The sequence below is a fragment of the Chironomus tepperi genome, unplaced genomic scaffold (genome assembly GCF_022539635.2).
Source record: "Chironomus tepperi strain 1889 unplaced genomic scaffold, CSIRO-AGI_Ctep_v1 contig_170, whole genome shotgun sequence".
In the NCBI taxonomy this organism is placed as follows: domain Eukaryota; kingdom Metazoa; phylum Arthropoda; class Insecta; order Diptera; family Chironomidae; genus Chironomus; species Chironomus tepperi.
In genome coordinates this window covers 770,287-791,984 of record NW_027226292.1, presented here as the reverse complement: position 1 = coordinate 791,984, position 21,698 = coordinate 770,287, and the positions used below count along the sequence as shown (strand labels likewise).

Below are 21,698 nucleotides of genomic sequence, written 5' to 3'. Positions count from 1 at the left end.
CTTACAAATCAAGGATCGTATTAATAGAAATGTCATGAATGATAACAAAGGCCTCATAATACAAGAAACTGATATTTCATCTTTTTAATTTTATTGAATCTGGAAACAGTTTCAAATCTGTTATGAAACTAACAGATTAAAGGACATTGGTCATCGGCGGAAAGAAAAATAAAATCAGCCTCATTCGTGTGGGTTTTGAGCAGTAAATTCAAGAATTTCTTGAAATTCGTCATTATTAGGGTGGTATACCCAATTGACAAAGGCGGCGTGGCCGGGACAATTATTAAAATCTAGTCAAAATTTTAAAACAAGAACATTCGATTTGATTCCGTAAATAATATCAAAATGGTATTCTTGATTAAATTAAATTATGCATCATTTCATTTATGATAAATTTGATTTTTCTGATAAATTTAATTAGCAATCATATGGTTAAAATAATATTGAAGGTATTATAATAGGTAATTATATACTTCAGTACATTAACATCCTTTTATGTGCTTTTAAGCTTTTTGTAACACATTAAGGCATTAAATTTACATATTTTTAAAACAGAAAGAAAGTATAAAGCGAAAAGCTTCAACACGAAAAGCTTTATGTTTGACACTTGGTAATTGTGTGTGTGAAATGCAATGCAAGAAAAAAGGTAGTTCTGTGAAAAACAGTCAGTCGCTCGCGGGAATTCAAATCGATCAGATCAAAAAATTAAAACCGTCGAGTGGAAAATATGTGGCAATAAAATATCTAGTGCATGTGTTGAAAAAACGATAACAATCATAATGCGTTGTGAAATTATTTAAAAAAATTATTTTTTCAACTAAAGGAAATAATTAGATTAACAAAATTTAATCACATAAGATGTAGAAGAATTTATTTGCAACCATAGAGAATATAAAAGAAAAAAATTTACACAATGCATTTTTTATCGTTAATCAAGTTCTTGATTTTCATAATTATCGTCACTCAACTTCAGTTGTCACAAAGTTCGCATCAGATAGAAATTATTAAGACAAAAAAATTGGAGTACAACAATCAAAAGGTACCGCTGAATATTTTTATAAATCAGATGTAACTTCCACATAGTGTGTGTCTGTGAATTGACTAGTGCTCTTTATTCTTGAATTTAGAATTATTTTAATGTAATCCAGAAATCTTGTATTTGAGACTTGACAATGGATCATATAAAACTAATTAATTGCATTCAAAGCTTCAAACAACTTGTACTTTCTGATTGTCAAATATTCAGTTATCGTACATGGTCGATATTTTATGATACATAACTCCTGTCGTGAGTATTGTGCGAATCCTTATCATATCGTCAGCACTCTTTAATGATTGATAGGTCGGTCTCTGCTGGGAATCAAATTCACGTACTCACAAAAGAGTGATACCCAAAATTCCACTCTGCTCAGACATCATACTAACTAAAAGGATATTCTAATAGGACGTTTAAAACTGGTCAAGTTTATGAGTCATGAGAATCATTGGTTCATTCGAGAGATCGATAGACGTTATTTGAAATTCTGTCTACCAACAAATTCTACCAAAATATTTTAATTCCGTTACCAATAAATGCCAACTTTTTATAATTTCATGCTATTTTCACATGTGACGTTGTGTAGAATTTAGAGCAATAAGTTTTTTTCTCACATAAAACTGTGCAAAAGCATTCATAAAAAAAATATATGGAAAATTAAGCTTAAGTTCAAAAGCCTTAATGACAGATGCACAGCAGATAATTTTTCATTTTCATAATTTTATTACCTACTTATTTGGCTTGCGTAATACCCTCCCTCCTCACCGCGGTGGAAGTAAAATATTTTAATTTCAAATGTAGAGAAAATTAGTGGACGAAAGTGAAACTCATAAGAAAAGAAAGAAAGGAAGAAGCTTAAAACTGAATGTTTAATTACATTTTCTGTTATTTAACAGATTAAGACACCATCAGTCAACTGCACTGTTCCATCAAACAGAATTAATTAACATTTTCCCATAAGCACCTCCGCTGGCACATAAGAGAAAAAATATATAATTCACGCGCTAAAGCATTCACATTTTTTTTTGTACTCATCTTTATGATGAGATGAGATTTCATTTCAATTTGAGCTATTAATTTATTGTGTTTTACATTAAGGTATGAAGGAAAAGAAAGAAAGAAAGAAGACATGTATTAAAATTTAGTATAAAAGAATTAAGATGTTGACGTCTGATAAACATAATTATTTTATATAAACCTAAAACAAAACATGTCGGCATGTTTTCTTCCAAGCTTACATAATAGCTACAATAAGGAATCTCTGGTTTCGCATCGTAGACAACAAATTAAATTTTGATTAATGGATTTTTATTTGGACATAATTTTGGCATTTTCATCAGGTATTTAAGATGCTATTAAGACATCGATGCAAGAGAAAATGTTTTTTGAAAACTTAATGATTGCATCAAGACCATCTAAATATTCCACAAATTTTTGGGGGTCATTCATAAATTACGTCTAATATAAAGAGGGATTTCAAACCCAAAACACTTCACATTTAACAAATAGGTCAAAAGATTTATGGGGTTATATCGATAAAAATGCATTCTGATTGATAAAAAAGTTTTTAAAAAATATCAAAAATTATTTTTTATTACATTTAATATAACTAGCTATTGTGAAAATGTCATATTTGCTATCATATCAATTACTATGTTAAGGGCCATTTCTTATTACTACGTAAGGGACAGGGGGTCTGAGGAAGAGGGTACTTAAAAGTAGTATTCTACGTTACGCGTAATAAGCGAACGTCCAATTATAGGTGCAATGATGTTTTTGAATTAAACTAATATTTTGTGATGGAACTTTTACATGCGTTTGATGGATTCGCTAAAATTTTCGCATCGCTGACTTTTGGCTTCATATAATTCCATATCTGAGAAAAATCGACATGGACAAAAGTTCAAAACAATTGACAAACATCAGTAATTCATTGACCTGGAAGGTGTTTAATGTGTAGTGTTTGTGTGTTGTAGCATTGATGATAGTGAAATAATTTGTAACATATGTGAATTATAGTAATTGCTAAATAAAAAATTTATTTAAATTTCTGATGTTTAGACATGCAGTTGATTAACAATTCGTTCATTAAAATTTTATGAATTCTTCTCACTTAACATGATATGTTCTCATGATCTAAATTTATGAATATGTATTTTTCTGTTGCGTGACCTTTGTTCGATGTCTACTTAAAGTACTTTCTTATGCTTTTGGGAATTTTTCACACATAAAAATACTAAACTTTCATTTTTAATGCAAATTCTATTAACATATTTTATGCTTTTTCATATATTTCCTTGATACTTCACTTGTAAATAATGAAGCTTATGTTGATTTCCGATATTGTTGAATGTAAGCCTAACATGTTAATATCTAATAACCAGACCGATAAAAAGTTAGTTCCAAGCTTGCTTTTATGGATCCAGCTTGGCAATAAACTAATTTCTTTATGGTTCTGATTACTAACTAATTGTCATTTAAAGAGTTTCTCAACATCATAGCAATTACCTTCATGCATTAATCTAAACCATTTATCCTGCAAACTGAATACCTCTTTTTATTAAATATGTTGTGTTAATTATAATTATTCGTGCAGAACTTTCTCATGTACGTATTTAAAGCATCAATCTTGCAATAATGTTTTGTTTCATGCAGATGAATTATTTCAATGTCTATTTAAAATTCGACACGTTATTGTACATAGCACCAATATTCTTGAAATATAAATTATCTTAAGTTGACAATCGATACACCTGCTTGATATTGAAAATACAGAACGAATAATGAATATTTCACACAGCTTATATGTTGTTTACGTGATGGGTCAGTGCACTTTTATGACAAAAGAATTTAAAAACTCATTGCATAAGTTTTCTTGAATTGTCTCTTATTACTCTGTTCCTTAATAAATAATTCTGACTGAATAAAAAAATAAGAAAGTTATAATGAAGAGGAACAGCAGAGAGAGAATTTTTCTAACGGAATCTTGTCAATGTGCAATAAAATTGAAAGAGGAGAAAGAAAAAAGAAAATTTGCAGTATGCGAATAATTAAGGGAATTAAAAGAGCATGGACATGCTTGAAAGGGAACAATTGTGGTGTATTAAGTTTCTCGTGAATAAACACAAAAACATAAATGTTCTTCAAAACAAAGAAGGCTGTCCTTGATAATCGTCAAGTGCAACAAAAAAAAAAAAATATTCTAAGTTCAGAATACTAAAGCATCAATGACGATTGTTTTGTTGCTGCTCATTTTAAATTTACCTACTTTAAAACGTATATAGAAATGCAAATACAATTGTTAAATTTCTGACGTTTAATTGTTGAACGAGAACAAAAATCATCATCGAGTGTGTAAAATGAAGAAACTTGACCTACATCATTGCATTCATTGGTCAAAAAATGAGAAGAATGAATTATTCATGTTGGTGCTTTATTTTTGCGCCTCTCAATTTTCCCTTACATTTAATGAATATTTAAAAAAATTACAAAAGTACTCAAAGTTGAAACAGCTCTCAATGATCAACCATGGGGTCATTCGGATTATTAAGTAACACTAAACGTCATTTGACTAACATAAATATCCCCACAATGATACGTAATATCCAAATGACGCTAAAACAATTTTATATAGAATTTGATTCAAATATTACAATTGAACATGAAAAGCACAATTTAATGTTTCACGGTCGGTGATGAAAAATTTAACTTTTAATGCGTTGACAAAAATAAATTACCTACTTTTGAAAAGAAAATTGAAGATGCGCGACAAACCGTAAAACAAAAGAAAAAGACTACAACGTCAGAACACGAACAAAAATTCTGATTTTTATAGTTTATTGACATCACGCATTGCTGTAACTTTTTTTTTTTTAATAATAAATGATGTAAATTTTCATTTTTATTCTTAACAGATAAATGAAAGTAATCTGCATGATTACCTGCACCGTCACGAAAGGCAATTACTTTTCGGAAATGATATGTCAAGTGAGTATAATATAGAAAAATACAATATATCATGAAAATTTATGAAGTTCCCTTCAAATTAATTCTATTGTTGGAAGAAGTAATTTTTTACATACTTATGGATGGTAATATGCATGTAAGAATGAGAAAGAATTGATTTAAAGATGCTTTTTGTAATGATAATACAGGGAAGCAACTGGAAATATTTTAAGGAATGGGATTTTTTTGGTTGTATGGACAAAACTTGAGTCAGCCTTTTTATTTAAAACTTCAAGATATAGATGTTCTCATGCACAGTATACTCGACCATACGGAATTTTGAATGTTTATGTAAACCATAACATTTACAAAATTTCATTCTAAATTTTTAACACAAATATCAAATTATACATTGTTTTCTAACTTGAAGTAGTTAGATTAGTATATGATGCAAGTATTTGCAATGCTTCAGTCCTAACAAAATTCAATAGAAATTAGAAAATTTTGCAAGTTAAATTTTGACAATTTTCTTTCATAGTGTTAGTGTTTTACAAAATTTCAAATTTTTGACTGCTAAAAATGACAACATTTTTATAATAAAAGCATTAAGATACCTTCTAAATCTTAAATCTTTTTAACAATTGAATTAATTTGGATATACCTAAATGAAGTTAGTTAGCGTGGCGCATGTCATAAAGTAACAGAAACACTATCATATTTTGTTTAAAATAAATCTTGTCGCAGTGACAATAAGAGTTTAGGTAGAGAATGATTAAAATTATTTTACGCATTGTAAACCTAAGTGAATAACTACTTGAATACTGAAAATAAAATAAATAATAATTATGACTAAAATTCTTTCAATTGTGTCAAAAAAGTTGAAAAATGTTAATTTGGCATGAAAAAGTTATGCATTGAATAATATAAGATCTCTGACCTTAAACATTGTTATAGAGTGTTAACAACCTATGAAATATTTTAACATCTCTTAAAATGAGGAAGTAAATTAAAATGGCATATTGTTTTAATTTTCACAAAATAATAAAATCATTCCAGAATCAAAATACAAAATAATAAATGTAAAGCATCATCGGCGAATGAAACGATCAAGTGAGATTGGAAATGTTGAATTAGATAGCACAATAAATATAAAAATCAGTGATGGTAAGCATGTAACTAATTATATTTATTCAGCCATGGATTTTAATATGAACCTTGTTTACAGACGATAACAATTTACAATTAAACTTAAGGAGATCTCAAAATCTTATCGACAAATCATTTGTGTTTATATCACGTAATCAAAATCAATCAAGCTTCGTTGCCGATTCATTTAACATGGCGCAAAAATTTAGCAATTGTTTATATCGAAGTGAGAATTCTGCATTTGATTTATGCGATCATGAAATTGTAAGTCAAATAATGTTTATTCATTGATGATTTTTGCATGCCATGTCCGGCTTCACGCTTAATTGTTGTTTCCTCATTTTCTTCATAGCGTGGAATTTATCGAATGAATAATACTGATGTTTTTATTCAGCCACTTCCTGAGAGATTCGGTATTGGTTCACATATTTTGATTGAAAAAGACATTAAAGATTCCATGTTTGAGCCTCAAGATAAGTTTTTACGTCCAGATGTTGCAAGAGAATTAATAAAGAAGCGAATGAAACGATCACCTTTGATTAAATATCCATCAAGCAAATTTTATCAATCAAGTACATCCAAACTTCCAGTTCCACAGACATTGCATGTTGAGACTGCCATTTTTGTTGACAAGGATCTATTTCGTCACATGGTCAAGAATTTTCCAACCAATACCGAACAACATTTAATTCGCTTTATTCTAGCCATGATTAATGGTGTACAGCTTTTGTATCATCATCCGTCACTTGGATATAAAATTAATTTTATTCTTAAACGAATTGAAATACTTCATAATGAAATGAATGATTTAAGAAGGAGCAGTGACATTGACATCTACCTAAACTCATTTTGCTTATGGCAGAGAAAACTAAATCCTGCATCTGATAAAGATGTACTACATTTTGATCATGCATTAATATTAACAGGTCTTGATCTTTATGTAGTTTCAAAAAATGGAAAAGTTAGCAGTCAAGTCGTAGGATTAGCACCAGTGTCTGGAATGTGCACACAAGTCTCGTCATGTACTATTAATGAAGGAAAACATTTCGAAAGTGTATTTGTTGTAGCTCATGAAATTGGACACAATTTAGGAATGCGACATGATAATTTAGATAACGGATGCGATCCAAGTTCTTTTATCATGTCCCCAACTTTAGGAAGTGGAAAAATTACTTGGTCATTATGCAGTAAACAATATTTAGATGCATTTTTAAAGAATCAACAAGCCACATGTCTTTTTGACCGAGGAAATTTCAGAAACAATCTTGATCATTCAGCTGAAGGGTAAATATGGTATTAAAACTATTTTTTTCTCGAATTTATGAATTATTATTATGATTAAAGGATATTGCCTGGTGAGAGATTCGATTCTGATCAACAGTGTATGCTGAAGTATGGTAAGGATAGTGTGAGATCAAAGAATCAGAATATTGGGGAAATATGCAGAGATTTGCATTGTCAAAGAGAGCGTTATACGTGGACGTCACATCCTGCCTTAGAAGGGACAAATTGTGGCGATTATATGGTATGCAAACAGTTCTCTTAATTATATATTAGATCCTTTAATAAAACACTTTATTTAGTGGTGTCGAAGCGGAGTTTGTACATCAAAATCAAATGCAATTTCTGAGAATTCACATATAAGCAACAAACAATTGTTAAATTCACTGAAAACAGTTGAAAAGTCAAGTTTAATAGAACAGAAAAAATTCAGTAGCCTAATTCAAGAGCCAACATTGCTTTACACAAACAATGGAATAAATAATAATATTCCAGTAAAAGCTATAGCTCAGTGGACAGGTTATGGGAATTCATCTGAATGCGAATCAGGGTGCCTTTATGGTGAATCAGGAAGATTAAAAGAAGGAAGTGTTGGACTTAAAATTTACACCCGAACATGTCTTGAAACAAAGTCAAATAAAAAGTGCATTGGATTGGATCGAAAATACGAAACATGTAATCCCAAACAATGCTCTTCGATTCCAAAAATAACAATAGTTGAGTTTGCAAATCAAATCTGTGATCGAGCAAAAGAATTCGACAAAGATTTGATCGGTGGAGGTCTTCAGCAAGTTGGAAAAACACGTGAGTTCTAAATAATATTTTAATTAATTAATTTTCTTATCGAAAAACACTTTAGCTTCAGACTCGTGCAAGGTATTTTGCAAAACAAAAGATGGAACAAAATCTAGAAGTTGGATCTTCCCCGACGGTACAATATGCCACAATGAAAATTCTGATATTGATGACAGTTATTATTGTGTCAATGGAAATTGTGAGGTAAATACTTAAAATACATGAAATAGCTTGTTGACACAAAATAATTCAATTTTTTTAGAAATTCACTTGCAAAAATTCAACGGAAAACTATTATCGTCTAGAACCTACATTCTGTCCTGAAAGTTTAGTTATTGAAAATAATGAAAAATCAACAAATCGTAATATTCTACAAGAGAATGGTCGAGATTTCAATGGATACAATGATCTTCATTATGAAAATTCGACTGAAATATCGGAAGATCAAACAGAAACTAATGAAGTTGCTCAGCCAGAAAAATTAGTTTCATCAACAGTAACGTCAAGCGAAGAAAGCTCAACAAAATTACTCCTAACAACAGTAACAAGTACGAAAATTAACACACCAGAAAATAGTCAGTCAATTACAATTACCTCAACAACTGCCCGAATTCCATCTAAATTAAAAATAGCACAAAATTATAGTGATCACACAAGTTATGCACAAAATTGGCGAGTCCGACAAAATTCAGATTTGCAATATTCACCTTCATCATCTCACCAAACGACTGATTATTTCTCGAGTCCAGGTCCAACATCTATGATTATGATGCGTGACAGATGGAGAAACAAATCTGGATGTTTCTTTTCATGCGTTCAATATTCAAAAGGCTTGCAAACAGTCGTTTCTAAATATGATTATACATCAAACATTCGATTATGCGAATCATCAAATATACCCTGTGATAAAATAATAACTACTTATGAATATTCAACAAATTTGTGTATGAAGTATCAGATGAAAGTAAGAGGTTTAAGGTAATTTGTGCATATTCTCTTTTGTTCAGCTTTATTTATTGAATGCTTGTAAAAATAATATTACAGTGGCAGAGGAATGCAGATTGCACCAAGTTTAGAAGATCCTGACAGAAGTTGTCGAGTTGCTTGCCAAGATAAATACATTGCTCATAGATTCTACTTGGTGAATGGAGAACATGGATACTTTCCTTTCGGCATTAATTGCTCCTTCAGACCAGGCGAAGATAAACGATATTGTGTAAACGGAAAGTGCATTAAATTTGGCATGGATGATACACCTGCGAGTGGTGTATTTTTTAATAATTTCAATACACCAAGACTGAAAAGAAGTCTCGAATCAAATAATCGCCCTAAAAGATATTTTGTTATGTACAACAATCAAAATTATAGTGAAAATGTATCACACGATTATTTACGTAATTTGATAAAATCAATTAACTTGCGCTACAGGAATCATAATGATATTGATTTAAATGCTGAACATATTGATCTAAACCGTCCTGTCGATGTATACTGAAATTTAAGCAATAAACTTGAGTTTTCACAAAATAACGATCTTTTATATTTTAAATTTTTATCCAACTTATTATCCCAATATTATCCTTATTTGTAATTTATAAAAACATTAAAAAATTATTAAAATCCAATGTTACAGACTGATTGACAGGTGAAATATAATATTATTAAATCAACTTAGTTGTATTAATTAATCAAATACCAATAATAAGCTTATTTCACAATGTTTTAGCTTGTGCATAACGACTGTTTGAGATTCAAATTTTAAATATCAAGTTCAGTTTTGTTTACAAACAAAAAAAAACAAGGAAGAAATGAAATTTTTATCCTCAAAATGAGTGAATTAAACTGTATATTCTGTAAAAACTGTAATGAAAAGGATAATTTAATAGAGATAGACCAAAATGCTGTTGAGTTTGATAAAATGATTGTGGAATTCAGCAGTATGATTGAAGAACTATTTTTTAAAAAGGTTTTTATTGAGTTTTTAAGTTTTAGAGGTTTATTTCTAATCAATATTTAATTAATTCTTTAGGTTCGGAATATCGAGAGCGCTTTGATTTGTGAGGCATGTAAAGATTTATTAGTCCAATTTTACATTTTCTCAGAAAATGTAAAGAATAACAATGAAAATTTCAAAGAGAATAAAATTCTGACTAAATGTAAGGATTATTTAAATGAATGCGAGGAAGTTCAATGCATTAAAAACAATGAGTACTTAATGCTCGTGCCAAAGTCTAAATTTAAGTCGTCATGGAGATCTTCAGAGACGTTAAAAATTGAAAATATGGATCAATTTAATGATACAGAATTCGAATATCAGATAGAGGAAGTTGAAGCATTTGAACCAAAAACGGAAGTACTGAATGAAAGTTCTGTGATTGAAGAAAATTTGAATGAAATTAAAATTATTGACACTAATGAAATTGACATTTCAAATGACTTGGAACATTCCGTTTTAAATCTCAGCGAAGATGAGCAACAGAACGAAGAAGCCATGGATTATGATGAGAATACACATCAACTTATTTATACCTGCAATAAATGTGAATTCGCTTCTGAAATTCAAGAAGAATGTAATCATCACATGATGTTACACAAAAGTTCAACAAAACGTTATTGTAAACTATTCTGTTCAAAATGCTCTTATCAATTCTCAAATCAGGCACATTTTACAGCTCATAATAATGGACATCAACTATTTGATACTGTAGCAAAATACATGAATTATCCAAAATGTCAATCGTGCAATATTATGTTCGTTGACGATGAATGCTATGAAATTCATGTACAAGATCACAATTTAATTCCGATTGAAAGCTCTGGATTCTTTTTAAAATTTGGAGTAAGTCTTGATGATCAGAAATGTGAAGAAGACGAAATGACTTTTGATGAAAATTCTCCAAAGTGTGGACATTGTTTGAAAGCATTTTGTAACGATCAAGAACTTGTTAAGCATTTATTAATATTTCATGCTAAAATATTAACATGTCCAGTGGATTTTAGAAACTTTAATAATAATCAAGCGTTCACAATTCACATGCACAATAATCACAAAGAGCTATTTCCAAATTCATCATTTACATGTTCTGTCTGCAAAACTGAATTTGAGACACTTTATGAAAAATTATCTCACATGAAAAATTGCAAGGAAAAGTCATTCAACTGTTTGCATTGCCAGAAAACATTTTCAAGAAAGTGTCACCTGGTTAAGCACTTGAAGCTAGTTTCTGGTGAACTGAATATTACATGTGAAGTATGTAACAAAGTTTGTCGTGATAAACATGATTACAAAATCCATTCTAGATCACATTCTAGTGAAAAGCTGTTTAAATGCTCATTATGCTCAAAATCATATAAAACTTCATCTGCACGCGCAGCTCATTTGCAGACTCATTTAGAAACATTTATATGTACTCACTGTAATATGCAGTTTAAAAGTAGACGAACAATGCAGAAACATATAAAGAATAAGCACGATAAAGAAATATCAATCAATAGCTTACAAGAAATCGAGATTTATTAATATAAAACTTATTTTAACATATTCATTTATCAAAATAAAGAGATAGATAATTGAATTAAAAAATAATTTTGTACTTCATTTTAAATACACTATTTCAGGTCCACCTGAAATTTCAAAAGTATCATCAAAATCGTCTTTCAAATGTTTTGTCAAATGATATCTAATTCCAGGTTGATTATTATAAATTTTTGAGCATTCTGTACATTTCCACTTTGTCATTTTTAATCCATTTTCATGATCCACTTGAATTATTCCTTCTTTAATTTTATGCGCAACCCACACTTGCTTCTTTGTAAGTTTTTTCAGCAAATGCCGATTTATATAATGATAACCCATTGCTGTTATTGACTTGAGATCTTTAAAACAAAATTTACAAGAATAATAATTTCCATTTTTTTCAGTACTTTCCATAGTTTCATTAATCCATTCTTCTTGCTCCTCTGTTAAATTTAGTCTGGAAGTATTGAATATGGTTCTTGATCGTTTTGTTCTGAAGATGGTGTCATTTTGATCGCAAGGGTAGAATTCGAAGACTTTCGATTGTTCTTCACAGCTTTCAGTGACTGGTTCTTTTTCTGCAAATTATTAAAAAGTAAGAAACATTAATTATTATAATTTAACACAAGTTCAGAAGCTTTTAAATTGAAGACGGTTCAATTAATTTAAAAACTTCCTATTATTAGCTGCTTACTTACGATCGAATCGGTAGAATTAGTCTTTTGCTTCTTTGTGCCATTACTATTTCGGACTTTGCCTGACTTCTTCTTTCGTTTTCGACTAGATTTGTTTACACCATAATTACTATCATTTGTTTCAGTGTCTGAATTAGTACTAGGAGCAGTCTCCTTTTTATTAATTGGAGTTTTATTTGAAACTGATTCATTTGAGTTATTTGGTAATACTTCTTTTATAGTCGGTGGCATAATACATATTTCAGGAGAGAATTTTTGAACAGTTTCTACAAACCTTTTTCGGTGCTCAGGAAAGATACTCAAAACATTTAAATGTTCAGCAGTGTGTAAATTTGTTTCTTTAGATTTGCTAAAAAACTTTGATACCTGTACAATAACATTTGATGATGGCATGAGAATATTTTTCCTGATTTTCTGTTTAAATATGAATTGCTTGCTGACTGTATCCATGCAATCTGGGCAAATATTCGAAACATTCAACTAAAAAATATTTTTAAAGTATTAAACTGGTAATATATTATTTATGTATTAATGACTACCTCACAGAAGAACAAATCAAGCAGCACGTCTGAAAGTTTAATTATGCCGGGATTTTTATCAATCACGACTTCTTTTACGTTAAATCCTTCATTTGCTTTCAACTTATTCAAGCAAAAATCGCATGTTTTGGCCATTATTCCTAAAGTCTTTTAAGGACTCGTCTACAGTAAGCAATAATCTATTACTTAATGCACCCAAACCGACGTATTTCACTGATAATTCAATTAAGTTTAAATAATTTGAAACTTTGTTTTTTTTTTTTGTTTATTTTATGTTTACCATTGGATTAATTGATGTGTAATTTTTGTACGGAATTGCTACAAAGGGAAAGTAACTGCGAAATTTTTAACCCATGTGAGTTTAAAAATTATCAAAACATTGGAAAATATTTTATTGAAAATCAGTGGAAATCATGAAAAGTCACGAGAAAATCTTAATGCAGAAAATTGCACGTCGTGAAAAGATAAAGAAAAAGCTGAAAAATAAGCAGATGGAAGAGGAAAGTGATAGTATTGAAGGTAAAATGTGCTTTAATTTTTTTCGAGAAAGATTCTCATGCTTTATGTTGTTACTAATCTGTAAATAATATTCTAGAAGATCCAATTGAACAGCCAAAAAAGCGCAAAAATGAAAAGCAGGATAATAAAGTCAAGAAAAAGAAGAAACAAGTAGAAGCTAACGGAAATAATGAAAATTCAGATGAGGAATTGATGGAAACCAATGAACAAGAAGAAGAAGAAGAAATTGCTACAAATGAAGAATTGCCTGGAACGTCAACAACTTTAGAGACATTATTGAGCGACAATAGTTTCGAGTCATTAAAAGGAAAAATAACTGATGCAACGTTAAAAGCGATAAGTGAAATGGGATTCACAAAAATGACTGAAATTCAGGCAAAATCAATTCCTCCACTTCTTGAGGGTAGAGATTTAGTAGGTGCTGCAAAAACAGGAAGTGGAAAAACTTTGGCATTTTTAATTCCTGTAGTTGAGTTGATTCATAAGTTAAAGTTCATGCCTCGAAACGGCACAGGGGCAATCATTATAAGTCCAACAAGAGAACTTTCAATGCAAACTTTTGGCGTTTTAAAGGAACTCATGGATAAACATCATCATCAAACATATGGTTTATTAATGGGTGGTGCGAATCGTCAAATTGAGAGTGATAAACTGTCAAAAGGTTTAAATATTATTGTTGCAACTCCTGGACGTCTTCTCGATCATTTACAAAATACACCAGATTTTCTATACAAAAATCTTCAGATTTTAGTAATTGATGAAGTTGATAGAATATTGGAAATTGGTTTTGAAGAGGATATGAAACAAATTGTTAAATTGTTACCAAAACGTCGACAAACAATGCTGTTTTCTGCAACACAAACAGAGAAAACAGAAGCTCTCAGTAAATTGGCATTAAAAAAGGAACCAATTTATGTGGGAGTAGATGATCATAAAGAAGAAGCAACTGTTGATGGTCTTGAACAAGGATATATTGTCTGTCCATCTGATAAACGCCTTTTGGTACTTTTTACTTTTTTAAAAAAGAACCGAAAGAAGAAGGTAATGGTCTTCTTTTCATCATGTTTGTCCGTGAAATATCATCATGAACTTTTCAACTACATTGACTTGCCTGTTACTTCAATTCATGGAAAACAGAAGCAGGCCAAACGAACAACAACATTCTTTCAATTTTGTAATGCCGAATCTGGTATTTTACTTTGCACTGACGTTGCTGGTAAGTTTAAATTTATCGAATTTCATTGAATTAGTTTCATAAAATTATTTTTGATTACAGCTCGAGGTCTCGATATTCCAGCTGTGGATTGGATTGTTCAATACGACCCTCCAGATGATCCAAAAGAATATATTCACAGAGTCGGAAGAACAGCTCGCGGAGAAGGATCTTCTGGACATGCATTATTAATTCTTAGACAAGAAGAAGTTGGTTTTTTGAGGTATTTAAAACAAGCAAAAGTGCCACTTAATGAGTTTGAATTTTCATGGAGTAAAATTGCAGACATTCAGCTACAAGTAAGTCATTCTTAATCTGGAGTTTGTTATTTTAATAACCGTTGATAATTTCTGAAATTTATTTAGTTGGAGAGTTTGATAGCAAAGAATTACTTTTTGAATCAATCAGCTAAGGAAGCATTCAAGTCATTTATTCGTTCATACGACTCTCATCAGCTTAAGACAATCTTTAGTTTAGGACAATTGGATTTGCAGCAGGTTGCAAAAAGTTTCGGTTTTAATCAACCACCGGCAGTTGACCTAAGTAAGACTTTTATTGTCTTTAAAATTATTGTACTACAGAAAATTAATCAATTTTTTACTCAACAGAAATGTCACATAAATTCAAGAAACCTGAACGTCGTCCTGGAAATCGAGGATACGGAAAATTATTCAGCATGAATAAAGATGATAGCACAAAGGGCGAAAAACATAAATTTAAGCACATACCTGATCGTAAGCAATTAAAGAAATTTGCAGATAAAGTTGTTTAAATGTGAGAAATGATCCTTTTTGTGTCATCAATAAAGTATATAAATTAAGTGAATTTTGTATATCAAAATTTATGTTTATCTATAGCATTAACAGCAAATTTCAAGCGATAACAAAAAAATATCCGAAATGTAAAATCTTATTAATAATAAACAGATACAAAATAATTTACTAATTCACCCACGATCTCCCCATATTTGAATTTACCAAAGTGCCTTTTTCGAAAGAAATATTTTCCTTCGTCGCGCTTCAAAATATGAACAGCAAGCAAGCAAAAACATTCTTGGTGATGAAATCATTTTAAGCGGAGATCATCAAGTTGTTTTTGCGGTATTTCGCTTTTTATGGCCTAAAGTAAAATGGAAGTGAGCCAAATTGGCATGGGGTTTTAAAAAAGTATATTACCAATTTAAATTTCTACGCAATTTTATCTCTCATCTATAGTATGAAGCTAATCGAAGAGGAATATTTTCAACTATACATGAATGAATGAGTAAACATTCTTTAACCGTCTCTACCAGCAACAACAGCCCAATTATGGGATAGAGATGATAATTAACACCTACGCGAATTTTTAGCTCTTTTTTATGACAATGCACGAAAAAAATATTTACTTCAACGAGGTTAATGAGGACGTTTCCTCAAGAGCATCCTGATTTGTCAGTGAACAGATGTTCAACGACCCTACGAAACTCATGATAATAAACATCAGAATTTAAAAGAACTTCCAAATTAAGCTAAGAAAGCGTGGGACCATTATTCAGTTGCCGGTTCCAGAAGATTGATTTCCATGCCTCAAATATATTTTTATAAAAATGATCTGATCAAACAATAAGTTTGACACAAAAACTTTTCAAATCAATTTAAATGAAACATCCATATTTTGAGTACTTGATTAATTACGAATGTCTTACTATGCAGGAATGTTCGCCGAGTCACTGTATCTAAGGGTATTTACCCAAAATATAAAAGCTTTCAGTTTTTATTCGGATGAATAAAAAATTAATTAAAATACAATTACTGAACTAGATGCAGGAAACATAAAAATTAAGGTCCGATTTAATAAAAATATAAAATCAGATTTCAATATATGACAATTAATGAAAACATATGTCACTTTTCTACGTTCCTATCTCGAAACATTTACAGCTTTCCTGAATAAATCAAGTATTTTAAGCATATTAGATAAGATACAAAGTATCAAGTAATGAAAATTCAAAATTTCATTTATGCTGCTGTAAATTTTTCTAATTTCAAAGTCACATGCTGCAAGATAATTTGAAAAATTTCACTAAATTCATTCATATGATACAATGGCGAGCGAGCAAACAAAGTTTATTTTATGAATGAGTTTGTCTCCATCAGAAAATAAAGAAACTTAGCAAATCATGTTTGCGAATAATCGTGGGCGATGACTTTATTAGGTATATTGTTTGGTTGTGACAAATATCATCAAGGTCTAGTATTTGTTACACATCTAAAACTAAATATGTTTTTAAAGAGTTTGGAGAGAAAGTGCTATGGACGCCACAAAAAAAGAGATTCAATTTATGAAAATTATGATCACATGCTGTGGAAAGTTAATTTAATGGCTTTTTCACTTAATGATTTAAAACTTGCGAAAACTTTGTCTAGTCAGTCATTCATCTGTTATTTGTTTACCATAAGCATACTTAGAAAGGTATATAATACTTTTGTATACTTGATGTTAATGTGTTAGGAAAATAGATCCCACGCATGCATGTACACATGCTTTCGATTTTCATTCTGTAGAGAAAATGAATCTTCCTGAAATTTTAGATATTGAGTTATTTATACGAGTCCGATGATTTAAAGTTATTAAAATGCGTTAAATCACGTTCAGACGTGAATTCCAGTGCATAAACATAAATCATTTACTTCACATCTTCTGTGATTTGATTTGCAGCATATTTCCGCTTTTCACATTCTTATTTCTAAATTAAAGAAAATTTTCCTGTATGTGAATGAAAATGTAGCAATCGAGATTTTCATTTTCATTATGAGAGAAAATGACGATACACAGGGATGCACGCAGGAAACCCAGACCTAAAAAACAAGATCCAGTAAGATCTAGGTCACTTCCAGACCTAAAAACCAAGACGTAAGATTCATCATTTAACGATGTAAAAACATGTCTATATCTTCAATTTTCAAAGAATTTTTAATAAAATCATAAAAAATCGTTTTGTCCCGTTTTGTCTATTAAAAAAAATTAAAACTTCTGGATACGCCCCATACCTCACAATTCATGTAATGTGGAATGAGTGGAAAATTTTTTCATCAGGTGCACTGTAAATCTTTTTACTTTTCTGTGGAAAATCATAATTCATTTCAATGTGATTTATGTATTGGATTTATGGGTAAAACGAATGATCATTCTAAGAATATGCTAATCTCATGTGGGCATAAATTATTGCTCAACTTCATGTGCTTCATACTTTTTTCAAGGAAATTCACAAAATATTCTGCGAAATTGCAAAGTGTCAGAAGCCTTGCTTAATTTAACATTGTGGGTGCATGACTTTATTATTCATTCATAAATCGAGTGCTTCCGAAATGTTCCTTCCAACAAATTTTAGCTCTGCTTTGTAGGATCTACAAAAAAACACCCTACCTAAAATGTTTGTACCTGAAATCTTGTTAAAGAAGGAAATTGTTGAACTCAATAAAAAATCCTTCACAAATATAACTTGAATGTCCACAGAACTTCTATAATTATTTAGTGACTCGGAATGACTCATACCCCTATGACATAATAATCCATTTTTGGAGATCATTATTAATTTTTTCCATACTGTGAATTTATTGATGAAATCAAAAGATTTAACAACTTTTAAGTATGCGCTTTAGAACTTTCACTAAATGAATTTTGACAGCAAGCGGTGCTGCCTAATTGTGCTGTTAAATATTTAGCATTGAATTATATTCATCGAACACATGGCACATTAACAGCTCCACACAGGCGCTAAAATTAAAATTAATTGAAATCGACATAAAGCACTTAAACCTGCTCATATCAATTAATCGAGTAATTTTACAACACCAAATGAAATCTTTTGCTCCATTTTATGTTGTTATTACGTCTCGTTATCACAATCAAGTATGTGTACTTAAAAATTGTTCGATTTTACAGCTGTTATCTTTCATATGGACAATTTTGATTGGAAAATAGAAAATGCGTGGGAGTGTTCATTCAACGTGGGCTTAATCGATTTACTATGCATAATGTCTTGTGCCTAATGTTTACGCAAAATAAGGGGAACTAAGCATGTTTATAGGTAAATGATTTCCAGCATTACAAAAATTATAAAATTTCATTAATATTCAACATATACTTCAATTAAACCATTTAAATTCGTGGGGGTCTAGAATGAAAAACGTTGAATTAAATTAAAATTAGGGGACTATTCACATATGACGTCCAAAAAAGATAAGTGCGGGGGAAAAGCTAAAGAATTTATTCTTGAAAGTCTATTGTTTTTTTTGAATAATGACCGTTAATTTCAGACGTCATGGGTGAACGATCCCTAAAACAATCCATGTCAATTAATACACGTAAATTAGTCGGTGCTTTTTTTGAGGATCACTGTTGAAAACAATAGAACTGATCTCTCAAAGCTGGGCAAAATAGATCTTTAATCATTATTAATCAGTATGCTTAAGTCTACATGATGATAATTTTTCTTAAATCAAGCCTGATTTCCTTTAATTTATTTATTTTTAATTAATTTAGTTTTATCCATTTAATATGGACGAAAAAGTTTCTTAATCCGTAATTCACACCGCCCAGTTGTGAGACAGTTGTGCATGTGTGTGTGAGACGCGTGAGAGACTGTTGAGAGTGAGTGACGAAGAGATTTTTCATTTTTGTGATCATTCGATTTCATTTCTTTGAAAAGGAAACATCGCGCGCATTAACTAAACGATCTAACCAAATTAACTAAATAAAACTTAGTGAAATTAAGCTGAAAAGTATCTAAATTCATTGATATTTGTTTCCGTTTGTATACACAAGTCTTCCAGTAAACTTTAAAAATTGTCTGATCGTGAAGTTTATAGCTTAAAAATTCCGATACAGAGGAAAATAAATGAAAAATTAAGTGAAGAAACTTTTTGAATATAAAAAAAGTTTTAAAGATATTTAAATAGAGTAAATATTTACTAAATCGCTATCAAAATATAATTTTGTGTACAATAACTTGATTACAGTAAAGTTTTTAAGAGATTTTCATAATTATTACTTTTTAAAAAAGTATTTCTGTGTGACTAAGTGATTTTTCTTACATTTGAAGAAGTAAATTCGATTTAAAAAAATCTTTCAAAATGATGATGATGACGAATCATATTCATCCAGTACCAGATAATTCTCAGCAGCAGTCTCCGCAATCGATTGCTGATTATTTGGCTCAGTTGCTAAAAGATCGTAAACAATTGGCTGCATTACCAAATGTCTTTACGCATTTAGAGAGACTTTTGGATGAAGGTAAGTTATTTGACCAGATAATTGAAACTGTGCATTATTCAGTGTGGATTCATATAAGAATTTTATTGAACATTTGTGTCTCGTTTACCTTAATGATGTGTCTCGTAAAATAAACATTATACGGAAAGATGGAACTATGTGAGTTTTTCAATTGTGTCTGACCCGAGACAAGAAAATAATAATACGGAAAACTGAATTCTTTTCTTCTTAAATAAAACAAAGTCTGTGAATTGTCAAACCGCTGTTCCAAATGTTAATTAGTTTCTAGTTTCTGTTGCTTTGTCCCTTGCTTCTATTAATTATAATTTTAAAGTATGCTCTCTTTCGACATGTATTGAATGAAAAATCACAATTTTCGTGTAAATGTCGGGGAGGAAAATGCAGCCACAAAGAGAAAAAAAAAACGTTTTCCATTTTGTTTCCACATCTATAAATAAATAAAGAAAAAAAAAACCATCATCAAGAGGCAAACACATAAATATCCGAGAGTGAGAGAATTTTTTTTGAAATCGTAATGCTAAGTTAGAAGTTATTAAAAGTCAACAGTGGGCATCAATGTTTCAGTTCCTTATTCACCCACATTTGCTAAGAATTGCTAAAAAAAAAGAAATATAAAAAATTAATTATCTAACTATAAAGTCTTATTCATTACGAGTAAATCGCGTTTAAAAAAAGCAGAGCTAATAACATTATCGTATCAACAGGTTCATATCGCTTGTGTATGTGTTCTCTTTTTTAAATGTCCGAACGAAAGCTATTCATGTAGTTGTGGAACTTTATTTTTAGCGTTTGATATTTTTTCTCGTTTCTGTATAGAAGAAACAGAACAGCAGAGCACAGAGAAAGAAAACATAAAGTTAGTAGCAATTGAATCTACACGAAATGGATCTTCTTTTTTTCTATATAAATGAAAAGATTTTTAATGTAATTAAATAATTTGTGTGATATAAAAGAAGATCTTATCAAGGCATTTCTTGTGGGACTTTCTTAGATGATTTAAATGGTAAACTGAATGTCTTATTCACAACTGAGAAACAACCAGATATTGTTCATCGGAATTTCCTCTCTCTCGCTCTTTGCTACACACTATTCGTACTCATCACACACATTTATTCCATTTTTTTTTTCATCATCATACATAAACATTCATAACGTGAGATTGTGAAACATAAAAAATGTTGTTCAACCTTTAAAGCAAACGAGCGAGCCAACATACATTGCAAGCAGGCAATAATGAATACAAGAGAAATACATACAATAATAAAATAAAAATAAAAAAATAACAAATGTAAATTAAAACTGATAAAATTGAATGAATTTGGCAAAAATTTGGTGAATGAACCATTGAAACGATAATATTAAACGAAAAACAGGGCATTGGCGTGGATAAAACATTAAAAATTACTTTTGATGGTAGGGACATTTTAGTTGCAAATTACATTCTTTTCCACATGTCCAGATTCAAAGAGATATATTTTATGGTGTGTTGCTTTACAGTGCACAAGTACAATTTATATTTGTCGCAATCTTTCTCAGTATGTATATGAAGAAAAATAAAGTTAAAGCAAATAAAAGTAATAAGTAAAGAGATTTTAAAATTCCGGTCATGTTGGTTCAGTTTTCATTTCATGTATTTTTATGTATTTTGTGCCGAATGACTTTTTTTTATTTTAATTACAAACACGATTTTAGCGATATTCTTTTTGGTTGGTACATATTTTTGACTACTTTGCTCTAT

The 21,698-nt window shown here is 30.1% G+C and overlaps 5 protein-coding genes across 7 annotated transcripts in view; 4 read left to right on the top strand and 1 right to left on the bottom strand.

Annotated features, from left to right (window-relative positions):
• Positions 1 to 682: 682 nt before the first annotated feature.
• On the top strand, positions 683 to 9,698 carry LOC139088681 (A disintegrin and metalloproteinase with thrombospondin motifs adt-1-like). Its single transcript, XM_070637936.1, has 10 exons — positions 683 to 1,039; positions 4,951 to 5,023; positions 6,038 to 6,145; positions 6,207 to 6,391; positions 6,480 to 7,411; positions 7,472 to 7,652; positions 7,711 to 8,212; positions 8,268 to 8,407; positions 8,466 to 9,181; positions 9,248 to 9,698. The coding sequence occupies exons 1-10, from the start codon at positions 914 to 916 to the stop codon at positions 9,696 to 9,698; spliced, it is 3,414 nt and encodes a 1,137-aa protein (XP_070494037.1). The 5' UTR covers positions 683 to 913.
• A 342-nt stretch (positions 9,699 to 10,040) lies between these two features.
• On the top strand, positions 10,041 to 11,789 carry LOC139088733 (zinc finger protein 883-like). Its single transcript, XM_070638001.1, has 2 exons — positions 10,041 to 10,169; positions 10,233 to 11,789. Exons 1-2 carry the CDS (start codon positions 10,122 to 10,124, stop codon positions 11,721 to 11,723), a joined length of 1,539 nt encoding a protein of 512 aa, XP_070494102.1. The 5' UTR covers positions 10,041 to 10,121; the 3' UTR covers positions 11,724 to 11,789.
• On the bottom strand, positions 11,688 to 13,229 carry LOC139088734 (uncharacterized). Of its 2 annotated transcripts, none has more exons than XM_070638002.1 (3): positions 12,955 to 13,229; positions 12,415 to 12,895; positions 11,688 to 12,298 (listed from the first exon to the last, which is right to left on the bottom strand). In XM_070638002.1, the coding sequence occupies exons 1-3, from the start codon at positions 13,087 to 13,089 to the stop codon at positions 11,799 to 11,801; spliced, it is 1,116 nt and encodes a 371-aa protein (XP_070494103.1). In that variant the 5' UTR covers positions 13,090 to 13,229; the 3' UTR covers positions 11,688 to 11,798. The 2 variants fall into 2 exon arrangements, with proteins under 2 accessions (XP_070494103.1, XP_070494104.1); XM_070638003.1 differs by having other exon boundaries at positions 12,419 to 12,895.
• A 66-nt stretch (positions 13,230 to 13,295) lies between these two features.
• Positions 13,296 to 15,588, top strand: pit (probable ATP-dependent RNA helicase pitchoune). Its single transcript, XM_070637972.1, has 5 exons — positions 13,296 to 13,473; positions 13,550 to 14,689; positions 14,750 to 14,985; positions 15,052 to 15,229; positions 15,295 to 15,588. The coding sequence occupies exons 1-5, from the start codon at positions 13,368 to 13,370 to the stop codon at positions 15,456 to 15,458; spliced, it is 1,824 nt and encodes a 607-aa protein (XP_070494073.1). The 5' UTR covers positions 13,296 to 13,367; the 3' UTR covers positions 15,459 to 15,588.
• A 3,781-nt stretch (positions 15,589 to 19,369) lies between these two features.
• The window catches only part of how (protein held out wings), a 42,410-nt gene continuing 40,081 nt past the window's right edge, over positions 19,370 to 21,698 (top strand). For both annotated transcript variants that reach the window (XM_070638104.1, XM_070638105.1), the window contains exon 1: positions 19,370 to 19,960. In XM_070638104.1, the coding sequence (XP_070494205.1) occupies positions 19,801 to 19,960 (160 nt within the window). In that variant the 5' untranslated portion in view covers positions 19,370 to 19,800. The remainder of the gene's footprint in view (positions 19,961 to 21,698) is intronic.